We start from the raw sequence: 23,116 nt of genomic DNA, 5'->3' as shown, positions 1-23,116 counted from the left end.
AGGAATACAGCTGTGTACTCATGAAATATACATATTTATTAAATATTTATACATTATAGTATTATACATTCATATTATGTTCTTTATTAATATAGTCAATATGGTGATCAACTTTAATAAGAAAAGATAAACATATAGACATACGAGGAGCAAGGTATAAAAGAAACATGATATTTGAGGCAAGTTAGTGAATTAGCCTTTGTTCTTGGTTTAGAGCCAGTCCTCTTTCCAAGCTGAGTTTGCCATTTGTGTATAGCCTTCCCTTGGAGCCCAAGCCTACAGATCTCCTGAGCAGATCTGACAGGAAGCTCTGCTGAAAACAACCTGGCAGTCCTTGAATGGGCTGCCAAGCAAATGTGATGTCCTTCACTCCATCAGATGCCTTCTCAGGGCCAAGGTCAGCTCTCCTCCCTATGAGACTTTGAACTCACACCCTTGGGCCTCTGGCTGCAGGAGAAACAGAAGGTCCTGCAGCCATGGCAAGTTTCTTCTGAATGGAGAAGGGATGAAGGTAAACCAATGTCATTTAAAAGTGGAGGCTACACAGGCAGCCTAGTAGCTCCTAGTTCAAAGCGGTCTGCTGGGCACTAGCCCATGCCTGTAGCCCAACTCCAGTCCTTCCCTCTTGCCCTGTAGGTTCTTGCCTGTCTGTACTGGTTCTGCTCAGAGCTGACCCTGATCCTGAAGCTTCTCACCCAGACTTTTTATTTCTTCAGAACAACCAGATTTCTATTCCTTATGAAGGTTTAACATAAAATCCTAATGATAATTTTTTATACCATCATGAAAAGTGGTCATTTTCCCAAATGCTGCCTATTACCATTTAGTATTGGAGTACTTAGTAAATAAATGTCTTTCCTTATGGGGAAAATACAAAACCACTCATCTTCTGGCCTCAGAAATTCCTTCTCTGTGGGCTGTACCTGGCATTTGGGACCATCTCAATGATTATTTATGGCTTTTTATGACCTAAATTGGCACCTGGGGGAGTCAGAATTCTTCTATGAGTCACAAATCTGATTCATGTTCCTTTGGGAAAAAGAGAAAACGTATTGGCCTAAGCAACCCCATAATGAAGAAAAGGATGGCGGGATTGACCATAGGGCAAAGTGATTGAGGGCTGCTATCCTCTCTTCCCTTCCTTTTTCTTGGTACCTCTCCTCTTTTCTCTCCTCTGTCTTCTGTTTCATCACATGTACACATGCACACACTCATCCATCTCTCCTCCTCTCTGTGGGTTGGCTTTACTTTTTCAGTCTCATCACCTCTGTGTAGTAAGGGAACATGGCTGACAAACTTGTGTTCTTATAACCATCCACAAAGGAGAATAGGGAGTCTTTTCCATTAGCTCCAGGAAAGCAAAAGGAAAAAAATTCCAGGTAGCCTAACTTGAATCAAGTGCCTAATTAGTAGACCAATCAGTGAGGCCTGGGTAGGGTGTGTGTGTGTGTGTGCAAAGTATGTTGTATGGCATAGCCTGGTTGCATGTCTAATTGCACACTCCAGATGAGAGACATCAGCTGCCCAGAAGACCTTGTGGTTGGGTGAATTGAAAAGGGAGTCCCCAACAGAAGGAGTCGACTCTTGCAGAAGGAAAAGAAAGGTGAAGGCAATTTGTAAAAATGTCTGTCCCTGCCTTGTCCTGTTTATAAATATCTTCAATATAAAGCAAATGGGATGGAGCTGCTCAACAGCAGGAAACTTTTTCCTGGCACTGGTAAACCGGCTTTCGGGAAGGATGGAATCTGCCGTGTAAACCGTGACAGATATCAATAAATGCCCAGATTTGTACTTGAGTTCAAGCTAGAGCCTCTTTTGCTCTAAAATGAGAGCCAGCATGATGGCTCTGGCAAGCTCTTCCCCTCCTGCCTTATCAGCTTTTCTGTCTCTTCAAGTGGACTTCTGGTTCATTGAGGATAAGACCCTCGTCCTATTCCCAGTTGTCTTCCCAGCCACGTGGTGTGGAATGTGGCACACAGCGGATGCTCAATGTTTACTGAGGGAGTCAATGAATAGTAGTGTCTAGACCAGCAGCAAAACGGATGGAGCACAATCTGATGGTGGCGTGCTCTCTGGAGCCACACCTTCGAGCAGGCCACGTTGCGCCTAGTGCTTCCGGTGGGAAAGTGATCGAGCTCTAGGAGCAGCAGCCTGGCATGCTGCAGGCACCTCACACATGAGTCTGAATGCATATTCATAGGAGCCACATGCATGATTAACTTGGGAAGCTGACAGGAAGCAGTCAATCTGTCGAGCAAGTTTGTGTTTTATAAACCAGATGTTTGGTATTATTATTCATCATTTCCTTTGATACCAGAATGGTCCCCATTATGTAGCATGAGAAATGGAGGATATGGCATAATATACACATATCATACGACAAAGCTCCGCAACTGAGCATTTCAGAGGCCTGTTCAAAGCATGGGCAAGTGCAATGGAATAGCAGTGCATTTTAAGATTCCCACTTGGACTTAAATTAATGGGCTCTTTCCCAGGTAGACCATAGCGACATCCCCCCTCCCTGCTCCTGCTCCTACCCTTTGGCAAATGAATGTAGACACTCCATCTACGTTTCTCTTAGAAACCACGTGCATGAATCATAAACAGCAACCCCGTCTCAGCAACAGCTACAGATATGGGGGCTGAAGAGAAGCAGGGACCCTCTAGCAAGTGGGGGCACAGATTTCTGGCCATGGTTGGTTGCATAACTTCTGCTTGGTGGTCTGAAAGAAAAACAAAAGCGAAGAACTTTTTGCCACTGGGTGCTGTTTCCTATGGCAGGAGAACAAAATGCCTTTTGATCTCCAAGTGCTTACAGTGCAAAGGAACTTTCAAATCAATGCCTTTTCCCCCATGAAATGTCGAAAAATCAGAATCCGGGTGGGTGGAGACAAAAACAATGGAGCTGGTGGGTGCAGAAGAGGGTCTTAATGTTGTGCAATGGTTTTCCTGGTCTTCTGCCAGCCACGTGGCCATGCTGATGGTTGGTGTACAGGCGGAAGCCCGTAGGAAGGGGTTCAGACCCAGCTGGTGCAAATGTGGGCCAGAGCTGCCCCTAGAAGAGCCCATGAGATTATAGCCCTGCTTTTCAGCTGTGGACAGACTGAACTCATTGCATTTATTTTGTTTACCTGGGGTTAGTTACAAATGAGTGGTTTCAGTACAAATGCAATATTATGGGGATTTAAAAAAAAATAATGATGCAGTAATTATATTTGGAATTAGCCTCTGAGTGAAGTTGATACTATACTCTGGCTTAATACATGGAAGTTGGTTTCCCATGATCTTGTGTTTGTGCCAAGACAATTACTAGTGATTTATAGCTGATTTTTACTGGTTTCAGGAAAAAAGCTTCATTTCTCATTATTGTCAATGATATGTTTTGATTTCATCCATGATACATGTTGGCATTGTCTGAAATTTTTATTGGAGTTGTAGAGTGGAAGATGTCCAGGGTTATGGATCAGCTCAAATCATTTTCTTTATGGCATTAGGGACTAATCAAAGAGTCAGAATATGGGAAGACTTCTAATTCTTACAATGGGATGGTTCAGCCTTTGAAAATGGCCTTGCGTGCCTCTAATGGTGGCCATAGTTTAAGTGCTTTTAACAAGGTTTGGAACTGTATTTCTATAAACTGTTACATACTGTGCATTCTGATTGATTTGATTCTTGGCAATGGAAGCAGTCTACATCATCTCATAGTTAATATTACTTTGTTCTTCATATTGGTAAAGTGGGGCCAGCAGGTGGTGTGGTTGTTAAGGTGTTAGACTCCCCCATGGCAAACCATGGTTCAAGTCTTGGCGACTTGAAAATCACACCAAGTGCATGAGTATGCATGCCCAAAATCCCAGGAGAAGTATATAAGAGAAGGGATTGGGGTATGGCCAATTCATCCCGGGTGATTTCTCACTTTCTCTCTCACTGTATCTCTCTCTCTCTCTATCCAGAGGGTGCACACACCCTATGTAAAAAAAAAAAAAGCCTAGGGGATATGACTGGATTTTTGTTAAATGTATGCAAGAAACCTTTCTTGCGTCATGAACAGCTTTAGAATAGAGGAGTGTCTCCCTTGTCCTACACATATACCATTCACAGAGGGAACGAACATTTCGTTTGTGTTTGCATTGTTTTTAAAGCCAAGGAGTCTACTCAGTAAGTTCACATCAAGCAGAGCTGACTTTTAACAGTGCATGTGCCGTATGGAAAACACCTAAAAAAAAAAAAAAAAAAAGATACAGTAAATTTGTTTACTTATTCTAAGACCCACATTAGGCTAGCTCAACTAACAGGTTACATGATTATCATGTATACTAGTCAAGGTTCTCCAGAAAAACAGAGCCAATAGCTGAGAGAAAGAAACTGTTTATGAGAAGGGTCTTTAAAAAGTTTATTGAAAAGACATATTATGAAAAAAAAAACTAAGCATGGATTTCAAATACTTTTGCACCAAAATAAACTCATACTTTAATTCCATTTATCCACAGACTTTCCAAAGTCTCCTCTTGTCTATACACACACACACACACACACACACACACACACAAATATACATAGAGATTTATTTCAAGGAATTGGTTTGCACAGTTGTAGGGTCTGACAAGTCTGAGATCTATAAGGCAGGCTGGCAGGGTGCAAATTCTTGCAAGAATTGATGTTGAAGTTTTGAGTTCAAAGGCATTTGTGAGGCAGTTCCTTTTCCCTTGGGGGATTTGTCTTTTCCCTTAGGCCTTCAACTGACTGGATGAGACCCAACCATATTATGGAGGGTAATCTGCTTTACTTGAAGTCTACTGATTTTAAATGCTAGTCATATCTAAAAAAGACCTTCCCGGCAACATCCAGACTGATGGTTGATCAAACAACTGGGCACCATGGCCTAATCACGTTAACACATAAAATCCACCATGACACTGAGTTCTCAGTCCTTGAGGGACCATGAGATTCTTGCCATATTTTTGTTGTCATGGAGGTATATAAACTCATCTTGATAGAGATGGAAAACTAATAAAAAATGGCTTTCTCCTTCCCTGTTGGCAGTTTTATCCCAACACCTGCCAGCTTCTTTTTAGCTATCATGATTATCGATGGGGATGAGATGGAAAGGATTGCTCAATAGCAACACTTATCAGATTTTAATGTGTATAATAATTGTTAAAGGAATGATTCACATTTAGACAGTTTGTTTTTTTGTTTGTTTGTTTGTTTGTTTGCTATAGGGCAGATGCACTTGCCAAAGAGACACAAAGAGGGAAAGTGAGAAAGTGCCCCCTATTGGTGATGGTCATGCTACATTCCCTTCTTCATTTCTCCTGGGATTTTGGGTGCATGCACACACATGTGCCCAGTGTATCTTTGAGGCTGCCAGGTCCAGGACTCAAACAGCACAGAGGGCTGTGTGGTATCCCACTCCCTGACGTACCCCCCGCTACTCCTGGACTATGCATTTCTTCCAAGCACTCAGGTGCTGCAGAGGCTTCTGTCCCGTGTACCATATTGCAGGTAGTGATGCCCCAGAGCTTCAAGGATCTATTAGAAGTGACTCTGAGGACTCAAAGCACTAGAACATCTCCGAGAACTTCAAACACTTAGCTTGTTGGCTCTTCTCTTTCCAATGTCTCTCCCTAAGAAGACTGAGGGAGTACCACCTGATCATTCTATGGATCTAAGCCTATGGAGGAAAAATGCTCAAATAGTCAGAAAACATTCTGGATTAAAGATAGCACATTTTAATTGGCAGATTGTTTCACAGGGCTAGGACAGGCCAGGAAAACAGGAAGTAGTATCCTTCTCTCCTCAGATGCCAGGCCACCTCTGGTGTTGATCTGCACCGCCACAACCTTCTCCTCACTTTAGACTCTGACACTAGCCGTGTGACTTTACAGGCAGGGAGAGGAAAGGAGCACCCACTGAGCACCTCCATATCCCAGGTGCCATGTTGGACAGTTTCCTGTTTCATTGTCACAGAAGTAATCCCGGGGGATCGTTGGCATTGTTGGAGGACATGGAGGCTTCCCTAATGCAGTTTAGACAGAGTCAAAGCTGGCAGTGAGAACCGTGTTTGTCTCAGGCCGGAGCTGACTGCATGCCAGGATCCCGTTTCTCCATTCATTCCTGGGTCTCGTCTCCTAAGACCCAGCAAAGCAAATGTGATGGTTGGTCTCAGTGTGTCTTACACAGTTCAGAGAGTTGAGTGCATTAGTCCAAGGTCATTCTTCTAAGAGAACCGATTAGCTTCTTAGTTACAGTCAAGTAATGATTAAATTATTTTTGTCTGTTTCTGTTTTTTTTGCTTCCTGTCTGGGACTAGCATTCAGAGATCTTGAGAGGTAAAGGAGCGTTGACCCAGCCACCTTGGGGAGAATAAATGCCTCAGGATTCTGTTTCTAGCAGGGCCAACTCATGAGATCGCATGCACTCAGGCTTTCTGCTCCTCAAGTTTTAGGTTAAGGAGAAGTGTGACTCTTCTACAAACTCACATTGAACATAAATGTCCGAAAATAGTAAAATCAATCCATGGTAATAAAATCAAGTGAATCATCCAAGATCCAGTTGAGACTTTTTGGAACAAAAATAGCAGAAGTAGAGGACAGACCAGCTGGAGCGACTGATGGCAACTGACTGCTCCCCAGCAGGGAACTGGGACTCTCCTCTGCAAATCAGAGTGGAGAGATGGTGCACTGCGTCTCTGCTAAAGGCTTGAGTGGGCACTGCCCATTCTCAGCGACCTCAGGACAGGAAGAGCTGTGAAGGCCTCTCACACTGCAGTTTCCAGATGACTGTTTTTTCTCTCTGCCCCCCAGCTCACTGATGACCAGGGCCTCGTTCTGATGACCACAGTTGCCATGCCTGTATTTAGCAAGCAGAATGAAACCGTGAGTATGGCGGCCATGCCTCGCTCGACATTAGGAGGGTTGTTTTCTCAGACCCCCTCTGATGTAATTTCTTGTGACTTCATTTATAAAGGATAGTGAGTATCTAATTGTTCCTTATTGGTTCATCCTGGTGTTGGCGTCGCTAGATCTGACACAGGGGAATGGAATCTAAACAGGCATCACTTTAGTTTCTTTTATTTATTTTTTTGCTAGAGGGTAGATGCGCTCACTGGAGAGACACAGAGAGAAAGAGCTAGAGAAGGAAAGTGAGAACTCACCCCCTAGGAGCGATGGCTACACTGCATTCCCTTATCTTCCATTCTCTGAGGATCCTGGGCACGCATGAACACACTACCAGCATGTTTACCAAGCCACCAGGGGTCCGGAACGTGGACCACACAGCTGGCTCTGTGGGACCCAGTGCCTTAACCACTGCGCTGCTGGCTGGCTTTCTGCACCTATCTAAAATCCCTTCTTAAATGGCCAGAGGAGGGAAACCCAGGGAACCCTTGAAGAGTGTGTGCTGACTTCTCTTTGATTTTTAGTGATGGGCTGTGTATAGTTTTGAAGTGCCACAAACTGGGTGACTTTGGTTTAAAAAACAAAAACAAAACTCAGAAATGTATTCTCTCAGAGTTCTGAAGGCTGGAATCAAGGTTTCATGTTCCCTTGGAAATTTTTATTTTAATTTTTAAAAGAGTTATTTTATTTAACTTTATTTTTTTATTTGACCAGAGAGGGACAGAACAAGAGAAAGAGAGAGGGAAAGTAAAAAAGCAAGCTGCCAGGTCTGGGACTTGGGCCACTGTCAGCCATGTGGGAGTCCAGCGTCCTTAACCACCATGCCACCTGCTGGCCCCCTCCCTTGGAATGTTTTAAGGAAGAACCCTTCCTTGCCTCTTTCAGCTTTGAGGACCCACCCCGGCTTGTGGAAGCATGACTTTAATATCTGCCTCCTCTTCCACGTGGCCTTCTGTCATGTGTCTCCCTTTATAAAGAGACTAGCCTACCCTAAATCCAGGAGGATTTCATCTCAAGACTTGTAACTATTACTTCTGCAAATACTCTATTTCCAAGTAGTATTACGATCTTAGGTTCTGGGTGGACATGAATTTAGGGGACACTAGTCAAGCCTTAAAAAAAATTAATGGCAGCTACCTGTACATCCTTCCCAATGGCCTTTCTGACATCAGGAAGTTTCGGCAAATTACACTGAGCCCCTGCCTTGGATGCAGGGGCCCTGGAGGCCTGTTTCTTAGCCCTGGCCCTGGGTTCCGACTGGCTGCTAAAAATGTCAGTTACTATATCTGTGCCTATTGAGCCTCTCCATCCTGGGCACAGGAGGGCAGTGTACATTGAGAAACATGCTCTGTCTTTTCCGTATAAAGTTTTCACAAGAGAAACTAGTTAGCGATCGGAGTCCTCTGCTGTGGAAGCTATTGTGCTTGTTCCGTTCAGTTTTTAGCTTTTAGGAGAGAAAAGAGGGAGGTTGATGAAGTCTTTGGGTGTGAGCGTCTGCTGAGAGTTTTCGTGGCTAATGCTGGGCCTGATCGGGAATCTCCCGTTCTTTTCTAGTAGTATTTTCGGTGGACAGTGGAGGGTGCGAAGAGGGTACTTCTTGGAGAGCTGGGTTAATCTTCAGTCCCTATCTGTTAGGGTGGGCTGGACCGTGATCTATGACGTACAGCTTCTCGTGAGGTTTGGTTTCACTTGCCTTGTTAACGTACCGTTACTGTCATTCAATGTTCATTTCAACAGAGATCGAAGGGCATTCTTCTGGGCGTGGTAGGCACAGATGTGCCCGTGAAAGAACTTCTGAAGACCATCCCCAAATACAAGGTAATGCATGGTCTAATTAGGGACAGCAGAGCCACAGAGATACCAGGGGCCTGGTTTCCACAAAAGTCAGGCTTCCAGCTCTGCTTCCCTTTTGAGCAGTGTTTTGATTTATACCATCATAACCTATTGCCTCATGTTTGTGCCAACTGCACAGTTTCTTAACAGGTATGTTTATTTCCGTTGGCTTGCTAGTTTTCTTAATGATCTCCTCTTTAAACCTCAATTTAAGTAATCAGTGAAAAAGTTTAAATTGGAATTAATGTCATCATTGTATTTTTGTAGGAAAATACAAGGGATATTGACCTGACCTTTTGCCTTTTAAAGAGATGACCCAGAGAGTCCCAGGGTCCTATGCAGAAAATACTTCCCTGTTTCCTAGTGGGGGAGGCCTTGGAAAAACAAATTAAAAAGAAGATAACCCATGGCCTATTGGTTAGAGGGAGCTGGACCCACATGGCTGACCATAGTTCTAACTCCAGCTCTGGTGACTTAAAAAAAGCATGCTATGGCATCACCATGCCATTAAGGCACTGGACTCCCACATGATCAACTGCAGTTCAAGTCCAGGACCTGGTGGCTTGCTTTCTCACTTTCTCTCTTTCTTTCTTTCTCTCTCTGGTGAGCTCATATGATCTATAGCAAATTTAAAAAGTAATAGTAATAAATAAAATTAAATAAATAATTATTTTAAAAAAATACCAGGCATGTGTACATGTGTGCCCAAAATCCAGACAAGGTGGACAAATGGAGAAGGAACTGTGGCATGGCCACACCCCAATGGAAGGGGTACTTTCTATCTTTTTATCTGTCCCTCTCTGCTGAGTACATGTGTGCTCTAGCAATTACAAAACAAAACAGGAAGTGGGAGGTCCTGGCAAGGCCTGACAGAGGCCCACACAACTGCTCAAGAGCCCTCTGAGTGTGCACATGAGTGGGCATGACTGTGGGAGCATGAGAAGGATCAGTGAGTAGCTCCTGCTCCGAGTCCTGTCAGCTCACTGGACAGAGGGCTCCATTGACCACACAGCACAGAGAAACCACATCCATTCCCTCCTCTGCCAGCTCCAAGGAGACTAGCCAGCCAGCCTCCATTTGGGGCTCAACCACAGATACAGGGTTTTCTCTGCCTCCATCTGGAGAGAGGCCAAAATCTCGGATTGGTGGTTCCCAGGGCCTACCTCCTTAGCACCTGCCCTGATAGGCTGGGGCTTGATTTGCCATAGTTGTGATTGGTCCATTGGTTTCCCTGGGCCTTAGATGGAGGCAGGCAGTGGTTAGAGCTCACCTCAGGGGGTCCCCTGCTCCTTCACCAAGATGGTGCAACAGGACTCTCAAATGCTTAGTTCTCCTTCTGTCAAATGACAAAAACCAGCTTCTTTGACCAGCACTTTTACAGTAGGGTTACATTTCCAGAGGCACCATAGGGCATGGAGTTGATCCAAACCTATATAACCCGGCATCGGGAACTGCAGGTTCTCCAAAACTGAAATCCAGGGGTGAGACTGAATGAAAGCGTTGAAGCCTCTAAAGACAGTAGATTTTACTTTTTAAAAAAATATTTGCCATGGGGCACATGCACTCACCAGAGAGACAGAGAGAGGAGGAAAGTGAGAACTCACTTCCTGGGGGGGATGACCTGCTGTGATCCTTTCTCCCCTGTTCTCCTCTTGGGATTTTGCACACTCACAATGCACACACCTTTCATGTTTTTCATGTTGCTGGGTCCGGGACTTGAACTGCAGAGTCAGCCATGTGGAGTCATGTTCCCTAATTCCCCACCAACTTCTGGCTCAGTAGACATTATTTTTGTTGAAATTCTCAGACTTGAGGGTCCAGAACTGCTGGCTCACCATTTAAGGAAGGGCATCCCACCTAATAGAACATATTTCCAAACAATTTTGGTGCTTTTTATTTCATCTCTTCATAGGTGTAAACATCCAAGCACAGGGTCACTCATTCGTATGTGCTCAGTAAGTCAGGGATGAATGGATGAGCTCTGGGATCAGGAGTGATTACTCGGCGGGTCAGTCTCAACAGGCCACATGCTAAGCACCTTACCACATTTTCTCAACAGTAGGTAGACATGACTGTTACCCCATCATACAGCTAAAGACATTGAGGCACAGGGAGTTTCAATACCTTGCCATGTCTCACAACTTGCAAATAGAAAAGCGTTGACTTTAACCCTTATAACCTCAATGCCACCAAGAACAATAAGAGCAATGACAATAACAGTGGCTAAAATGTTCAAATAATGGCTTAGTTATAATTAGAAACACGGTAAAGCATGCCTTGATCTGCTTACCATGTGATTGGTGTGGTCCACAGTATTCTAGATACATTTGTTCCCGTTGACTTTTTCTACACCCCTATAAAGTGCGTACTGCTTTGTCCCATTTTTAGTTGAGCTTAAGGGTACTTGAAATACTTTCTCAGCATCACTCAGGTACTCAATGACAAGTGAAGCAAAGGAAAGGAGAGAATAGAGGAAGACCAACCCGAGGAAATTAACCAGCAATGCTTGAAGGGCAGGCACTTCTGTTTTATGCTGTCCCAACAGCTGGGTTGGGAACCAGGGATAGGTATGGCCTATATTAACCTCAGGTGTCCCTCTTCTGGTTCCCCCGAAGAGTCCAGGGAAAGGTGGACATGCCCACCAGGGACAGCCACAGCCAAACAGGCCTCTTTCACCCAGGAGAGGGGAGCTCCAGGGAGTAGAGTTTGGGTCACCTTTGACCCCCTGATTAACACCTTGTAAAGATGAGTCAGCATTTGGCTCTTGGGGTTTTCCCAGAAGATAGAATTCTTTCTTTCTCCTTTAGCTTCATAGATTTTCCCACAAGCGATCAGACTTCCTGTAATTTTTATTAAGAATTCCAGACACCCCAGCAATAATTTCCAGACACCACGGCCTCTGTTAACATAACGAGCCATTTTATAATTGGGTTCACTTCATTAGCCCAAAGTCTCTCCACTTGGAAGGGAAGTACCTCCTTCCCCCAGGCTGTTGGACCACGCCGGCTCCTGGCCTCCAGGAGAGCGTGCCTCAGGTCCAGGGCCCCTTGGCAGGCCAAGTGCTGGAAGGCCTTGCGTCTGATCTGTTCTCTATTACTCCACGGGATGCACATTAGAATGGACAGGAAGACTGGCTCGATTTTGGATGAAACAAGAGTTAGGGATTTCATCAGCCTATTGATTTGTGGCCAAAAAGAAATGTTCAACGATGTCTTATTATAAGTTTTTGATTCTCCGAGTGATTCATTCACAGAACGAATTTGAGATGTACTCAGTTTTTCTTCTTACATCCACATGAGAGTCTATCTGTATGCCACTGACCAAGGAAGAAAACCTTCTGGTGCTATTTTCTCAGAATGCATTTTCAGCAGTTTCTGCATGTCAGGACTTCCTCAGGTACAGGCTTGTGAAAGACTGGCTAAGCCTCTGCTGGATCTAATCAGTTTCTCATTTTACATATTTACTTTAGATCAGATTTTCAGGATGAATTAGGTAATGTTTGAGTAAAGTGATGCATACCTTGACTGAGTACCTGCCAGACGTGGTAGGAACCAGAGATAAATGACATGGCCCTTCCACAGAGAGCTGGTTCTAGTGGAGGAGGTACTGCCTTGCATTCTTTCTAGAACAGAGTAGTGGAAGGGAAGAGAACTAGCCAGGTCAAGAGGCAGAACCATGTGGATAGTGTTTTTATACATTAGGGTGAAGGAAGCATGAGGTGATACTCAGGGTCTAAGGGAAGCATGGTATGGAAACAAGCGAGCAAAGGGTAGGGTCAGCACAGGCTTTTTAAAGGAGAGGATCATGAGCCTGAGCTTCCAGTATGGCTGAGAATAATTAGCAAAGGGAAGGGCAGAAGCGTGCTCTAAGCTGCTGGCACTGTGTGTACAGGTCTGGGGAGAAGAGAAGAGTCTACAGGGGGCCGTTGCTGCCACTTGCCCTGGAAGACAGTGAGTGCAGAGAGGCAGGGTCGGTACTTAGTAGGGCCACACTCTAGGGAGACCTGACAGACTGTCTCTTGGTTTCTACCTTACACACAGAAGGGATCTTTACACAGGATTAACATCGTCGGAGTTGCCTTCAATTTTGGTCAACCTGAAGAGTGGCTTGAAGGGGCCACACTTGAGGCAGTTGGAGAAGTTAGGACCAGTGTGGAGATTTATAGTTAGTACCATGGTGGTGGGCTTGGGCAGCACAGTTGAGTCTGAGTAATATCTGGGGAAAAAACAGCAAGTTTTAGTGATGACCAGGACTGAGGAGTTGAGAGGAAAGAGAAAAGAATCCAAAGGCGATGCTCCAGTTTCTAACGTGGGGTCTGGGTGGGAGTGGCCCCACATCCTGTGAGAGGAGGAAGAAGAGCATTCCTACAGCTGAGAGCTTTCACTTTGGCCAGTGGCTCAAAGGTGCCCGAAGGACAGCCAGGAAGAGACACTCAACTCTCAGTTCCCAGCCCCCCAGATGCTGGGATGGCACTGAAGGGGACACCGACGTGGGAGCCTCAGCCTGGAGATCAACCACAGTCAGGTGGTTGCCGAAGCTGATTGGGAAGAAGACACTTAGGGCAGACAAGGGCTGCTGGGCCAGAATCTTGGGGACATGATTGCTTGAGGAATGAGTGACAAAAGACCATCCTGCAGAGGAGGAAGCCCAGGAGTGCGGGGCCTGGAGCCGAACAGTCAAGGAGGAGGCAGTAATTGACTACTAAAACCAGGAAGATCGAAGAGGAAAGACATCCTATGGGCCTTGGGAATTAGGAAGAACTGATAATTGCAGAGAAAGGAGTGTCAGTGGCATCTTAAGGGGTGGAGGGAAAACAAGGGCAGAGCCCAGTAGACTGAGGCAGGAGCAGGTCCCAGGAAGAAGAGGTGGCAACTGGACAAGTGGAGAGGAGGGCCTGGTTGGAAGGACAGCCCAGCTGGAATATCATTCCAGCAGGAGACTGGAGCTTAGTGGGGCTCTGTAGAATCCATGCTGAGACCAGCTTCTCATGTAACTTACTTGGCTCTACCTCCCCCTCCTTCATTCTACACCTCTTTGCTTCATCCTGACCACCCCACCATATTATTATGATTTTGTTTTGTTTCATTTTAGATTTTTGCCACAGAGTGTGTGCACTTGAGAGAAAGAGAGAGAGAGAGAGAGAGAGAGAGAGAGAAATCATCCCGAGGGGGATGGCCATGCTGCAATCTCTCTTCTCCATCCCCCTCTCGGGATTTTGGGCACATATGCACACATGCCCAGGTGTCTTTCAAGCCACTGGTCCGTGGTACTTAAACCATTCAGTTGGCCTGTGGGATCCAGTGCCCTAACCACAACACCACCCACTGGCCCACCCACTATGCATTTTGAACCATATGATATGACCTTTGTCCCCATGGAACTTGTGGTCTAGTGGGTGGAGGCAGACATGAAATAATTAAACACACCTTAACAGATGCCTTGATTATTTATAATCACAAATAATTATGATCCTTTTGTAAGTGTTCTGTAGGAACATACAGAGCATTGAGAGGAACTCTACCTTCCTGGGCATGTCAGCTCCCACTAGCAAAACCACAGCGGAAGTCACGTGAGTTAGAAGGCAATGCATATCATTCGTTTGGCCTAATACCGACTTTGAATTTCCAATCAAATACCACTTTTGCCTTTCACGGAAAAAGTCAAGCTCTCCAAGTCCTCTGTGACCTCTCCAGTCCATGTACACGGGGACATAATAATGGTAATTAATGCCGTGTTGACGGCATCTGACATTTTTCCAAGAGGCGAGATGAAAGAGACGATATACATCTCAAAGGATAGGAAGTCTCTGGTTTATCTTTCCCGGCGTAATGAAATACACTTTTATCATCAGAGTCAAGTAGAATCTTATTAAAACTTGCCGTGCAAGGTATCTCCAGGAAAAAACGTCTGTTGCCCTTGACGACCACGTGTGCATTTGCTTCCTGTAACGCAAAGGAAACTTTTCATTGCTGGAGTTAAGTTCTCTGAAGTTAATTTCACATCACCTTGACGTAAGGTGAACAGCAGACAGGGTCATTCCTGGTTTGTCAACTCTGTCATCTGGACCATGTCATAGTATCATAGTCAAGCATGTGAGTGGCAGAGAATGGGAAGAAAAGGAATGGTGAAGGCTCAGAACTGCGAAATAAGTCCTCGGAAAAAAATGGAGAATTTTCTCCTCCCTTTTCACTTCTCTGACAAAAGTGGGTTACATTTTCCTTCTTGAGAGAGAGAGATCAGTATGGGTTTTATGCCAGAGGCCATTTTAATACATGAATGATTTGTAGGTCAATGTATTGTAGCCAATGGGTGCAGTCAACTGTGTAATAGAAATATTGTCAAAAAGCCGGGATTATTATTTAAATAAGTGCAGTGTTAAATTTGATTACATACTTTTTAAAGCTAATAAAACATTTCATTGCTCCCAAACTATTTCCCACAGTCCCATTTAGTCAGAAAACATAAATTAAGTGGGGCTCTGTGTAGAAAATTACCCAGACTTTGTGTTGATGGGAGCATGCACAGAATACCCGGGCAGCCACACAATTTAAAGATGAGAGGCTTTAAAAGGAGTTGGCTGCGAGGTAGTCTGGTGGGGACACTTTTATCCTTGAAGAATGATGGAAAATGACAGCCCCAGAGAGTGTATGTTTGCGACAGCCCTTAGGGGTGTGGACCTGTAGGAAGCCCAGGTGGGAAACAGCCTGAGGAACCCCTCTTTCTTATCACTGGGACACCCCAGTTGATAACATCCTGTTTACTTGAAGTTAGAGCTTTTCCAGAAAGATTAGCCACCGTGTTGTTAAAAAGAGAGAAGAACGAAAAAAAAAAAAAAAAAAAAGGAATTGTTTTGTTTTAAATAAATCAAAATAAAGCCCTCGGATGCCAATGTGGGATGTGACATTTTAAATTGTGCTATTTGCTGAGCTTATCCTGTGACAGGTCTTCATTTCCACCAGATGTCAAGGATCAGTGCCTTGCATTCATTTTAATGAAATATTGTGCTGATAAGGGTTATGAATGCCAAGTTTAAGCTGTAAATTACTAAATGCCGGGCTGCTTTATGCTTGGTGAATTCACCGGGGAGCAAGCTAATGAAGGTTTCTTTCTGGCTTCCTCTTACAGTTAGGGATTCACGGTTATGCCTTTGCAATCACGAATAATGGATATATCCTGACGCACCCTGAACTCAGGCCACTGGTAAGAAGAATACTTATTTTCACATTTCTCCTTTTATGATTTTAAAAGATGTCTTTTCCCTCTGTTCTACAGTGATGGCACAGTTTGCCGTTTTCCCTTTAACCCGGCTCCATTCATGGTATTGTAAAGGATGCTTTCATAATTTGAAACTAGGATTTTGACACTATATCAATAATGTGGGATAAATGTATTTTATCATACATTTATATATCAAGGCATATCTATGCGTTTATTAATGATCTCACATCTGTCAATATATGGAAAATTGTTACTTGACTCAAAAGCTTGAAACCCATTATAATAGTCACCTTTATATGATAAATGGACTCTCCCATTCCAACTCGAGACTCTCTGTAACAAGGCACATTTCATACCAAGATTAGATACAAGGCCCAGCCTCTGTGGAACAGCCAGTACTGTAACTTGTCTGAAGAGCTGGAAACCACCGGCCAGCTGCGGTCTGAGTCCCTGGCCCTGTTGGCCTGAAAACACGTCCAGTGCTTGTGCATACCTGGGATCCTGGCTGACTGGAAGACTGCAGGAAAGGGATTGTGGCATGACCAAGCCCTACGGAGGATGCTTCTCTCTCTCTTTGTCTCTCTGTCTTAATTAATTAATTGACAGCAGGCAGGTGCAGTCCCCAGAAAGAGTGAGATGGAGAAAGCACCTATCTCATGGGAGTCGGTCATCCCACAGACCTTGTTTCCTCCATTTCTCCATTTCATCAGGATTCTGGGCACACATGCACACATGTCCAGCATGGTTTTCAAGCTGCCAAGGTCAGGATGCATACGAACAGTAGTTGGCCATGTGGGATCTGACTCCCTTTGCACAGGGCTTACCCAGCTGGTATTTACAAAAAAATGAAATTACAAAACGAACAAACAAAACAAAACAAAACAAAAAACATGTGGACATTTATAATCATGGGATTTGCCCTTAAAGTATTGGGTCGTTGGAAAAGTTATGACTAATAAAATATGTCATGACTTTTCCAAGGACCCACTATGTTGCTTAAACCTAGGACTTAGTGCATAATAACTGTCCGACACCTTTTGTGTTGAAATGAAACAGTTAAGATGTTCTGTCTCTTGCCTATGTCATACCAAGAAGCATCACTTGGTGACATGGTGTATATGTGATTTTCTTCCTCTCAACATCATTCTCACTGTCCAGAAATTATTGGAGTTAGGCCAAACCCAGGACAGCCAGGGTGTCCTCCACCTTGGGAGCCCTGTGTTGAGAAAGATCTGAGGTGACAGCAGGCTCGTCAGGTCAGGGGCCCTGGCTCATTGAAAGTATCTCTTGTGGATTCCAGTGGGGCATTGGCAGCGAGTGTGCTGTGGGTTTGCCATCCCGAGCTTACTTGCAATGTGTTGAAACAAAGGACACCCCTTTGAGTTTGTGTGTGCTTCACTCCTTTTAAAGAATATATGAAAGTATAAAGAATAACTCAGCCTTTTTTCTTTTTTTTGAGAGGTTTTTCGCTATAGGGCATGTGCACTCGCCAGACAGACAGAGAGAGACATAGAGACAGAAAGCGAGAAATCACCCCCCAGGGGGGAGGGTCATGCCGCAATCCCTTCTCCTCCATTCTCCTCTTGGGATCTTGGGCATGCACGCACACACGCCCGGTGTGAGTTTTAAGCCACCAGGTCCGGGACGCGAACCGCGGTCGACTACATGGGAGTCCAGCGACACAGCCATTACGCTAATTGCTGGTTCCCAAGAATAACTCAGCCTTTAAAAGTCAAGCAACGGGAGATGGTTTTCTCCAGCGATCCACAGATATACCACATTACACACTCATGTGCACACACACAAGTGCACACGGACCCATCTTCCCCACACGTCTTTCCCCTTTCATCAAAATTAGAAAGTAGCAGCAGGGCCTGGTATGCAAATGTTTGTAGGCCAAGCGTCCTGGGGACCATCTCACTTCGCGCTTGCATCATTGTTTAGACACAGTTCATGTGAGAGCTCCCTCATCATCCAACTTCGCTCTAACCACCCTGGTATTAATGGAGTCAGGACCCTGTCATGTGGATCCCATATGCGTGCTTTAGGATGGGACTTATGGTAATGTCTGATTTCAACAGTCTTTTTATCTGGAAAGGAACCGAATGAACTGGTTAGCTAATTCCAAATGTAACTCAATATTATTGAAAAGTCTGGCTGAAAAAGCCACAGACTTTTAATGTCTATTTGAGTCTAAAGACATATTTAAGTGTAAAAAGCTTAGTTTGTTACTCATCTCCAGGCTGCCCAGGGAGGGTTGTTTTTTGAGGGCAGTAAGAGTTCCATGTTTGGTGTGACCGAGTATTTATTCCAGATTGGAATGGAACAAAGTCAATGAAATAATCCAACCTGCATCTTCTGCCAGTGAATGAATTAACTTCTTCTTTATTGGCTTTTAAAGAAGGATGGAAATGGAACCAGATGTCAGAAGTCACCAAGGTTGTGTCTCTTCTCTACAGCAGTGGAAGCCATCCACTGCTCCCTGTGCAGTCTGCTCTCAATGTCTTTCTGGTCCTCTATGTGTCCCTGGGGTGGACAGCAAATGGCATGCTTCTAAATAATTTGTCTGATGCACTTTTCAGAACTGTGGCCACTGAGAGGGCACCTGAAAGGCTCTTAAGAAATCAGGCCACCTAGTCAACACTGATCATCTGCCAGTAGTCTACATATTCACAGATACAAGCCAGTTCTGTTCTTCTCACCATTGAAAGGATGTACTGCATGGTTTCCCCAATAGCAGTGCTTAGGGTCAAGTCAGTATGCATGGCGAGGCCCAAGAAAGGCCCCATATACCATTCATGAGAACCAAAACCCTGTGGACTATTTTGCCACGATCCATGACAAGACCATAAGGAATGGCAGGTCCATTGGGGCTTCCATTCAGTTCCTCCGTTTGTGACCCTGAAGCCATCAGATCTTTAGAAGGTGGGGCTGATAATAACTATCAAAAGTTAAATGATCTTCCACATCGAAACATAATCTGTAAGTGTACATTGACTCGGCTAAAGTTCGCTTTTTCCTTCTAAACAAAAGAGCAGCAAAGCAGAAGGAACCCAGCGTCAGTACCACACAGAGTGCCCTTAACTCCTAGTCCTGCTGCATCCCAGCTGTTTGGGCAAGTCACACAGCCTCTCTGTGTATCATGTTTCCCTTGTCATCCTGCCATATGCCTGTATATGTGTCAGGGCTTGGTTGTCAGAGTAAATAGGATAATGCAAGCAAAGAATCTGGTGTGGCAAAGTAGGTTCTAGGACCTCATGGGGGCAGTGGCGGTTGTTGTGATCACCTGTTTGTGTTGTATTGGTTCTGTAGGTCTGTGCTCAGGTGCCAGAAAGGCTGGAATGATCTGATGGTGATGGGGTCCTTAGGGGAGACCTAAAGAACACCTTTTGGTTATTCAGTTGGTTGAAATGATCATGATAAATATTGGCAAGGGATCACACAGACACACACACGCCCCCACCCTCAGTTTTCTTTTTGGTTCTGTAGCAATCTTGGCCAACTTTGGTCTAGAAAACAGGTAGATGGCTGTATCGTTAGGGTCTGTGTAAGCCCTCCCACGTGAAGAAGCCAATGTATTTGATGGGTTTTGAAAGCAGCAGCAATAATACTAGGACCCTCAGTCGGCAAACGTGATAATGAAGAGCTAGCCCACGTGGATCTTCCCAGCTCTAGCTGCACAGAACTCTTATTTATCACTGTTTTCTTTACCTGTTTCTGCTTTCTTCCTCCTTCCCTTTCTATCAGTCCACTCAGCACATAGTAGGGACTCAGTAAAGGAATGAATGAGGAGATCCTTCCAAACCAGTGTTTTCATTTTCACTTATGTTGTGTTGTCCTGGACAATGTAAGGACCTCCTGAGCTTCCTCTAGAAATAAGGTGTCTGCTCCAGACATGAGTCGGCCCTGGGTGGGCCAGGACCAGCCAGCTGCCAGCAGCTCCCTAGCTAGTTCAGGCAGGGACTCCTCATTCAAGCCTCACTTGTCTTCTCCCAAGCCCGGCCATATAATCAAAACCTTATTATAAACGGGCGCTCCCCTCGTTCTGGCCAAGGCTGCCAGATTAGCACGGTGGGTGTGAGTGTGGCGTTGTGGCCAGCGTGGGGAGGATGGAGCAGGCTCACTTAAAATAACTCATATTCCTTCTCCGTCTGCCCCAGCAGCCAGAGGAAAGAAGTGGGTTTCTCTGAAGCACAATACCAATATTTTTCTAATTTGTCCAATAAAATCTTTCCCTCGCACTTAATGTTTGGCTTGATTTTATCCCGTATTTCTTTAATCTTGTGTGATTTGGGCGTGAATCATGAAGCCTCTCCAAAAACAGCTCAGATGTGGGAGCCTTACTCAGCAGACTCATGATGGTTTAATTGGCGGAGCTGCTGCAGGAATACAGTGCTGTGATAACTGGGCTCTCCTTCACCTTCCCCAAGTGTTTCTCAACCTCTCTGTCCTTGCCACCAGCTTGCAACTTCCCAATAGACGAACTGACATTCATTCAACAGGCACTGGCCGGTGCCTGGTGTGCCCCAGCCAGTTCGGTGTTTGGGCGAAGCTCATGTCTCCATATTCTGGTGGTCTAGGGTGCCGTTTCAGGCATGGGGGAAGCACTATTCTCAGGGTTGAGAATGAAACAACAGCACAGCAAGAGCGATAAAAGTTACACCTGGAGCAATGCTTCTCTGAGTAGTCATTATACACCCAGGGACTTTTTCTTAGTCTTCACACTCTTTAGTATTCAGGCCAAAAATATTTCAAGATACAGTTATTGTCTAGGTTTCATTTTCTTTCTCTTGGTATTTTCCTTTGTCTTGGAGAGCTTTCTGGATTTTTTTTTTTTTCTTCTCAGTGGGTATCTCCCTTTTCTTTTGCCCACCAGGAGATGAAGAAGGAAGGATGGGGAATTGCCCATCTCAGCGTGATCTGTATTTATGTTAAGATTTTGGTGTGCCTCGGCCCTTACCTTTTATTAGGTTGTCAGAAAAGTCATGATACATTTTTGCATAGAAAAAATATGTCATGATGTTTCTGACAACCCAGTAGAATAAAGGGACATACATCTAGGTTTATTTTTCTCACCTGAGCAGGTCTGGAATAGAGTCCGGGTAGAAACCTCATCAGAACACAAGGAAGGTTCCCTTCCAGCAGCATTAGCAGTGGTAGAGTGCCACAGAGGAGCCCTGGGCTGGCAAAATCCAGGACTCATTGCCATCAAGCCCACTTTGAAATCTGCCAACAACCATTTGCTGTGTGTCCACAAAGCCCAGAAGATGGGGAAGGAAGCCAGCAGGTTTCCATTCTAGATGAAAATTTGCCAGTCCCATGGGCCTCTGTGTGTGGTGTTGGGTGAGATGGGAGGTGGGAGTGAGGGAGATACATTGGCATTCGTGCCGCCAGTATTTATCGGCTGTGCACTGTGTCCTCAGCCTGGGCACGTTGCTTGGAGAGGATACAGAATGTGTCTTATCTCAGAGACGTTAAACTCGAGCCGGGTGGATAAGGTCTGTGCTCACGTCACTACCGACCCTAGGCAACATGTATTTTGTTCGTTGACTGGTGGTTCTGAATTTTATTTTTTAAACATTTGTTGATTACTTTTCATATGACAGGCACTGCTCTAAGTGTTTTGCATATGTTAATGTTTTTTTTTAATTGCCCAAGAGCATATGCACTAGAGAGAGACAGAGAGGGAGAGGAAGAAAGCATGCCCTAGGAGGGTTCAGCCACACCGCAAGCCCTCCCTCCCACCTCTCCATCCTGTTGGCATTCTGGGCACATATTAACACCCGGCATGTCCTTTAAGCTCCCAGGACCAGGACTTGAACTGCAGTTGGCCAAGTGGGCTCCAGCTTCCCTTAGCCCGAAAGTCATGAGGCTAGCCCCATGTATTCATGCTTTTAGTTTTTAGCTAATGAAATAGAAGGTTAGGGTGTAGGTGCTTTGAGAAGGCTCAGAGGCCTAAGAGAAGGGTGGGGGGAGGCGGGGCCTGAGTGGCAGGTATGACAAGGCAGCCTGGTGGGTGGTTTAGACAACTGTGCCAGGCTGGGGAGATGGGGTTCTCTATGAGGAAGGAACTATGCCCATGGACAGGTGGGAGGCCAATGCACTATGTGATAAGGTGACATCCCCAAAACCACACAGCAGGGAGGTACCCGAGTTAGGAGCCGTAACCCAAATTGGTTTCGAAGTACTAGGGTCACCGTGCTGTGCCGGTTTTCCAGGAAATGGGTGCCAGAGTGGGAGGAGGGTGGGAGGGACGGAGATGCCCAGCCTCCGCAGCCACATAGATGAATACCAGGGGGGGGACGGGGATCCCCGCCCCCCCCAGCCACATAGATGGATACCAGGGTAACCATGGGGTAATTATAGCTAGACTCTGTCTAGACTTTGCACTGTCCGGTAAGAATGTTTGGCCAGCCACAGACATGAGCAGCTTCCATAGGGTTTCCTAGGAGCCACATCTAAAGGGATTAAAAACATAATAAACAAGGTAAAATTAAGTTGAAGAATATACTTTAATTAATCCCAACTATACAAAAATATTGGTTGTTCACTATATAGTCAAGATAGAAATGATTCCTGATAGTTTACACTCTTTTTTTACTCTTTCTAAACTAATCTTTGAAACCTGGTGAAATCCTATACTTACAGCAAATTATCCTTCAGACTGGTCAGATTCCAGGTGCTTAAGAGCCACAGGTGTCTAAAGCCACCATAAGGGACAGCAGGGGTCTAGAGGATGAGTAGACATTTAGGCCCTTGCAGATAAAATACTAGGTTGTCATAAAAGTCAGGACAGATTTTTCTATGCAAAACTGTGTCATGACTTTTCCAACAACCCAATGTATGACAGGCCCTAATCCTCCCCTAAAGTAGATTAGAACACTCTATTGTCACCCCCTGTGCCATCACAGAAGTCGGTGCTAACCATCAGTGGTCAGTTAGCCTCTTCACTGTGGCCACCACCCTCTTTCCCAGCTGTGGCCTCCCTAGCCTCTGGAGTTGAAGAGGCAGGTTGTCCAGAATGCATGGGGGCATTGAGTCAGTGGCCAGGGCAGATGGTTCCCTAGTTTGGCCAGGAAGCTCCAGCTGTCTAAGCCTTGGGAGCCCAGTCCTAAGCTGTGTAGACGTCCTTTTTTTTTTTTTTTTGGAGAGGTTTTTGCTATAGG

General features: G+C 45.1%; 1 protein-coding gene across 1 annotated transcript in view; it reads left to right on the top strand.

Moving 5' to 3' along the window:
• The window catches only part of CACNA2D3 (calcium voltage-gated channel auxiliary subunit alpha2delta 3), a 931,343-nt gene that overhangs the window by 685,821 nt on the left and 222,406 nt on the right, over positions 1-23,116 (top strand). The window contains exons 17-19 of the mRNA XM_006143064.2: positions 6,807-6,878; positions 8,637-8,717; positions 15,858-15,932. Of these exons, the coding sequence (XP_006143126.1) occupies positions 6,807-6,878; positions 8,637-8,717; positions 15,858-15,932 (228 nt within the window). The remainder of the gene's footprint in view (positions 1-6,806; positions 6,879-8,636; positions 8,718-15,857; positions 15,933-23,116) is intronic.

The sequence above is a fragment of the Tupaia chinensis genome, unplaced genomic scaffold (assembly GCF_000334495.1).
Source record: "Tupaia chinensis unplaced genomic scaffold, TupChi_1.0 Scaffold000091_1, whole genome shotgun sequence".
NCBI lineage: Eukaryota > Metazoa > Chordata > Mammalia > Scandentia > Tupaiidae > Tupaia > Tupaia belangeri.
The sequence above is the reverse complement of the archived record's forward strand: the minus strand, read 5'-3'. Positions and strand labels throughout refer to the sequence as shown.